This window comes from Sinocyclocheilus rhinocerous, unplaced genomic scaffold, assembly GCF_001515625.1.
Source record: "Sinocyclocheilus rhinocerous isolate Xijiao unplaced genomic scaffold, SAMN03320098_v1.1 scaffold528, whole genome shotgun sequence".
NCBI lineage: Eukaryota > Metazoa > Chordata > Actinopteri > Cypriniformes > Cyprinidae > Sinocyclocheilus > Sinocyclocheilus rhinocerous.
In genome coordinates this window covers 345,525-351,716 of record NW_015634004.1, presented here as the reverse complement: position 1 = coordinate 351,716, position 6,192 = coordinate 345,525, and the positions used below count along the sequence as shown (strand labels likewise).

The following is a 6,192-nucleotide window of genomic DNA, read 5'->3' as shown; positions in this document are numbered from 1 at the left end:
TAAAAACAAAACAAATCATTCTGTACTTTTTTGCCTTTTCATTCTCGTTGTTATTGAACTTTTTGTGTGTGTAAATGTGTATGTCGGTGCTTAAAGCCACTAGAATCTATAACTAAATAGGCAGACAGCAGATAGTGTGACTCAGGTGTAAAACCCACATGACTTGAAAACCCCTCTGGTACCTGCGCAGTTGTTTGCGCAATGCAACGCGTCGCACATTAAAGAGTAGCGGCCTGTGTTTACACTGAACGCCAGTTGCGTTTCCTGCAGCTCTGGGAGTGTGTGCGCACGACAGTGGAGTTACACATCCCAGCTTTCAAACTTTTTCCCCTCACGGTCCAGTCCTTCCCACTACTTTAGTACCCGTGAACGTTTGATCACAGCTCATACCTGCCGTGCTGACCTTCAGGAGGAATAATCCCGAGAACGCTCGCGTTGAATGGGTCGTAAGGACGCTCACCTGAACCTGTCTGGATGGGATGCACCGTGAGCTTCATCTGCTGTGAAGACGATTTTCTGCAGATGCCTTTGGATCAGCATGTGGAGAAAAAGAAAGAGGAAAAGAGGCTCTTATCTAAGGTAGGACGCACATGGGTTCATGCAGGAATATCTCCATTGAAGGTTCTTGAAGTTGTGCTGTGGACTTGACAGTGAAACTATAATAGTATTTTGACGTTGGTTTACCTTTCCCCCCCTCTCTCAGTAAAATGAATCACTGGCGCAGATGTTAGCCTATATATTTTAAACTTTTATTTACTTATTTATTTTATTTTTCGGTAAATGATACATGCACTACCAGTCAAGCTTTTGGACACACCTACTTTTTATGTAGTGACCAAACAAATCAAAACTGTCTTGGCTAAGTCTTAGCTAACTTCATAAGGTGCCACCTGCGATTTATTTTTTTTTAATTATTGAGGTTTTCAGGGTAAGATATTAAGCAGAACTTGGGGGAAAATGCCACCAAAAGTGATAAAAAAAAGTCCCAGATATTTTAAAAGTGGGAGCTTAAACAAAGAAACAAAAATAAATAAATCGATAGGCAATTAATTTTGTATGCATTTTTTTTTTTACTGTATTTCATAAGTTTTTGTTTTACTTAAAGCAACTTGCATATTTGATGATTTTTTTGTTTGAATAACACCCAATACTATTTGATTAACTTCCTTTATTTCTTATAAATTGATGACATTATACTCTATAAATATTGGTCCTTAATAAATATATTTCTGACACTGGTGACCACCATGTATGCTGGCTAAACTTATCCATCTTACATTTTGGAAAGGCGCAATTTAAAACTCATTTAAAGCATTTAAGCATACGCCTTTAAAGATCAAAAGACAGTCAAGTGTGTCTAAACTTTTGGTTGGTAGTGTGTTTAATGTGTTGACAGATGTTAGATTGTATCGACAACCCCACCTATACAGTTATGTATGAAAAACAAACCCAGAATCTTCTGTTCAGACCTCACAGGGTAAATAAACACAGTCTCCTACACGACCAGACAGTGAGAAATCAGGGCAAACCCAAGACTAAGCGTAGACAATACTGTTCTGTTCACATTTGGATCAATGAATGAGTTGCATCATTGCACAGTTTAATTACAGATTGAATCCAGATTGGAAATTTGTGCATTCTCGCCTATTTATAAATTCTGTCTTTTGTTAAAAAAAAGGGCTTTTGGTTTTATGATATTATTTATTTCACATACTCATCTTCATGGTTCAGATGATTTTGAAAAGTATATTTAAGTGCTCCAAAGCTATCGGTTAACGTGATGTTTGCATAAGCAAATTCTGATTGGTTAAATGTATATTATTTTATATTTATAATTAAATTTTCTTTTTTGTTGGTAATTGATACATGCACTACCCATTTGGACACATCAAATTTTTATGTTGTAAACAAACATATCAAAACGACCTGATATTTTTGATATTTTTACACAATCTTTAGACATCGTCTGGGATGATTTTTTAAAAAGTATTGATGTTTTCAGGGTCAGACATTAACCAGAACTTGAGGGAAAATGCCACCAAAAGTGATTAAAATTAAAATAAATAAAATGAGATATTTAAAAAATAAAAATGAGTCCATACTTACTGCAATACATATTTTGTTTTAGATTATTTAATGCTACTTGTATTTTTCCATGCATATTTTATTAGAATTTATTAATAAAACACCCAATATTGTTTAGAATTTAATTGCGTAACTTAGATTAATTATTTGACTTAATGACATTATTAATTTGTATAAATAAATATAAATATGTGTCCTTAAATTAATTTCTGACACTGGTGATTACTATGTATGCCGGCTACTTGTTGACACAAACTGACCACATTTACATGCCAAGTATGTTTGCATGCTCAAAAACTATTGGTTCGTGTGTTGACACTGACCCCACCAATAAGAGGCCAAATTCTGATTAATAATGGAATATTCTTGTACATGCAAACACAGTCAGCTTTGTTGAATTGCATGCTGAATTTCAGGGAAAAGTTCCCTGTGTGCACTGCTCAAAGACGTCTTACATGGGACTCTTCTGATGGGGTGGTCTGCTCTGGGTGGTGGGGTCAGATTTGGAAGGTCAGCCAGGGCGTTACTTGGGGCAGAAGGGCTGGAGCAACAAGCCCCACATTGTTGCTTTACTCTCAGTCAGGGGACCAGCGTTCGTGGAGGAATGTTGTGCCTGTATCCTGATAGTCGTCTTTCATTTTGGTAACAGTCTCACATGGGGTTCCACAAATCTGGCCCACCCTCATATTTTGCATGTTTTTGTAAAGCTGGCTTATTGCTCGTTATGATATGGTGGCAACAAAAATATGATAAGACACAAATGTTTAATAAATAGATTTATTGTTTTTTAATTCAAACATTAAATTATGTCATTATGCAAACCTGCATTTGGATCAACTAAAATTAGGCTACTTCAATTGGTAATCCACAAAATATGTTTTCCCTTCCATTTATTTTTCACTTAAGATCAAGGCACTTTTAACAGGTCAAACTAATTTTACTGCAGCTCAACCCAAAATATTTACTTTACCTAATTGAAAAACAAATTGATAAAGGAACAACTTTTACTCAGAAATTGCTCATTTCAAAAATAATTACAAAGAAATGGCAAGCAGTGTTGGGGAAAGTTACTTTTAAGAGGTAATGCATTACAATATTGCGCTACACTCTAAAAAAGTAACTAATTACATTAGTTACTTTTTGTGGAAAGCAATGCGTTACTTTACTTCTGCATTGCTTTTGCGTTACGTTTTAAATCTGAGCTGGGCTTGCTTGTTTGTTTTTAATATAAAAAGTTCAGTTTTTAAGTAAAGGCATATTCACATTTAGTCTAGAACTATACACATTTGTATATGTAAATATATGTTTCTAATGTAATAGAGCACTATATAGTGCTCTATTACATTAGAAACATATGTTCATCTCTTTGCAGAATGTTCTTTTCTAGACATTATGCAGCTGTTTTTTTTTTTCTGTGGAAACAGACATATATTTACATGGCTTTTTTTGTACTGCTTGTATGGTGTTTACTTACTCACTGACACAAGGGTGCAGGCGCGCAGATGGCACTAGGGACGGGGGGGACATGACCCCCCCAGATTCATAGTGACCCGATCCGTCCCCCTCACTGTCTCTACGAAAGGCGACATCGGTAAACAGAAGATTTATTAGGGTTTCCGCTATATACATTATAAGTAGTGGCGGCCCAGCCCGCCGCTCCTTAAATGTGCACTAAGCGATTTTTGAAAAACGCTTTTGACCGCAGTGTCTGACTGAGTCCCAAAACACACTTGTAGCCAATCAGCAGTAAGGGGGCGTGTCTTGTACTGATAGAGAGAAGAGAGCGCTCAATTTGAGTGCACAGGATGGATATTAGCAGATCGACTGTAGATGGAGAGAGATGGCAGATAAAAAAAAAAAGAGGAAAATATCAGAGAAACAAACATTAAAAAGAAGGGTTACGATCAGGCAAGAGGTAGGATCCGCGTAAATATCGGAGCAGCTTTCCAGCAGTGGAGAGAAACTCAAGGTGCGGGAAGGGCTCGAATCGGACGCCAAGGTTGTGCTGTTTCTTTTTGAAAGGTGAGTAACGTTGACTTTGCTTTGTTTCACACAACTTATCCGTGTTGGCTTTTGTTTGAATATGCTTGTGTGTCATCTTCACTTGTTTCCGCGATCGTTGTTACCATGGTTGCGTACGTAGATTTCAAAATAGGGGCGAGGTCCTGTTGGGGTATGGGCGTGTTTGTTTTGGTGCTTTCAAATATCAACATCGTTTGGCAAAAATCGCTTAGTGCACCTTTAATTATTGCCGCCAATGCTTCAGGATCGGGGCTGACGCACAATAATAATCTACCGGTCATCATTACTTTGTACCCACGTTCTTACTACACGCTGTTCTGTTGTCAATAAACACACATGACGATGGTGCTGCCACCGATGTTTACGTTCTCTGTGTGTGTATGTGCTACGACTCCTGACCCCGGGGTCCTATGAGGAGCTGGTAGCTGCCTCAATTGTGCCTGTAGCGGTAACCATAGTGATCGTATACTATCATCTATGACAGAGCTGGTGATTTTTCTGGACTGAAAAAATTGGACTGCTGACTAGGAATGTAACGATTAACTGCGAGCCGGTTGAAAATTTAAAACTGTGATGATTCAAATCGGTTGAGATGCTAAACAAATCGCAATTCAGTTAGGGTTAGGAGTTTATATGAATGTATGTCTGAGGGGAACTTACTTGTCTTTCGATGGTATTTTTTCTTTTCATCTTGGCTCTGCATAATGCATATTAAAGTTTATAATTACAAATGAGGACAATAGAAGCAATCAAAACCAACAAAAGAGCAATAATTTACAAGTGCTATATTAGTATATTATTATAGTGTTATATTTCAATTTCACAAAGAAACGTACAGTATTTTGTCCAAGCAATAATAAAAGGACACATTTAATTTATAATTTGTCTTAAATCTCATTTTGTTAAAAAAAAAAAATTGTGAGTTGACAGCTTGGTCCCCCCCCAGTTAAAAAATCCCATCTGCGCCCCTGCAAGGGTGAGTAGGTAATAATATAATTTTTATGTATTTTTGGGTGAACTATTCTATTAACATCAATGTTGCATTACTTGAAGATGAACCTGTGGCATTCATTTCATGAGAGGAATGTGCATTCATTTGTAGAAGATTAATTTATTTTTTAGTGAGACTACAGATCTATGCTACTGCAGGTTTAAATACATATATAACAAATGCAATAATATTCCAAACATTTAATTATTCTTGAGCATGTCATAATCATTTTTTCCATAAACACTGGGATAAGATAAGATCGAACTTCCCTGTGGTGAAATCAATTCATTGTAGAGACATGTACGTTAAAACGCTGAACAATGTGCAATAAGTTGCATGAGAAAAAATTTAATCTGCCTTAAATGTGTAATGGACTACAAGAGCCTATGCTAAATAAGAAGATGAAAAAATATGCACACACAAATATTAGTAATAATAAATATCTGAATACTGTGCTTCAAAGTAAGCATTGTTACTTCAACCATGAACATGATAGTATCATGTTGTGTTAAAATGCTTGTATCTAAATGGTAAGTGCATTTTGCATTGGGAAAAACAGGATTTTCTTTAAGCTTAGCATACATAGGGTTACATCACGGTGAAACAAACTGATATTGGTCATAATTAAGGTTTCATTGTCGATGGTTGCACAAGTTTTTTTTTTGTTGTTGTTGCATTTTTCAACCGAGTCTCATGAGAAAACAACTATTTTACAAGTGATTTGTATGAATTCGGAGTATGTGAATCATACAAAAATGTATGTTTTTGAATTTTTAAAAAAAAGCATAAATTCATCACAACCCACCCCTAAACATCACCATCACTGGGGCATCAGCAGATCATATGAATGAGATTGTACAAATTCATATAAATTACTCACCAGTTTACCAAAACGTCAAATAGTTACAAATTGCTATGTGATTGTGTTGGCACTTGTATGTTGATGAAGAATTGTGATCATGCTTGCTGGAAAATATAGGTTTACTGGGCAACAGGGGCGATTCTAGGATTTTCATTTTAGGGGGGCTCAGCCTCCAGTGAGGGTATAATAATAATAATAATAGCCAAATTATATATATATATATATATATATA

At 36.1% G+C, this 6,192-nt stretch overlaps 1 protein-coding gene across 1 annotated transcript in view; it reads left to right on the top strand.

Annotated features, from left to right (window-relative positions):
• The first annotated feature begins 265 nt into the window (after window positions 1-265).
• LOC107744820 (tensin-1-like) overlaps window positions 266-6,192 on the top strand; it is a 267,547-nt gene continuing 261,620 nt past the window's right edge. The window contains exon 1 of the mRNA XM_016558643.1: window positions 266-579. Within this exon, the coding sequence (XP_016414129.1) occupies window positions 475-579 (105 nt within the window). The 5' untranslated portion in view covers window positions 266-474. The remainder of the gene's footprint in view (window positions 580-6,192) is intronic.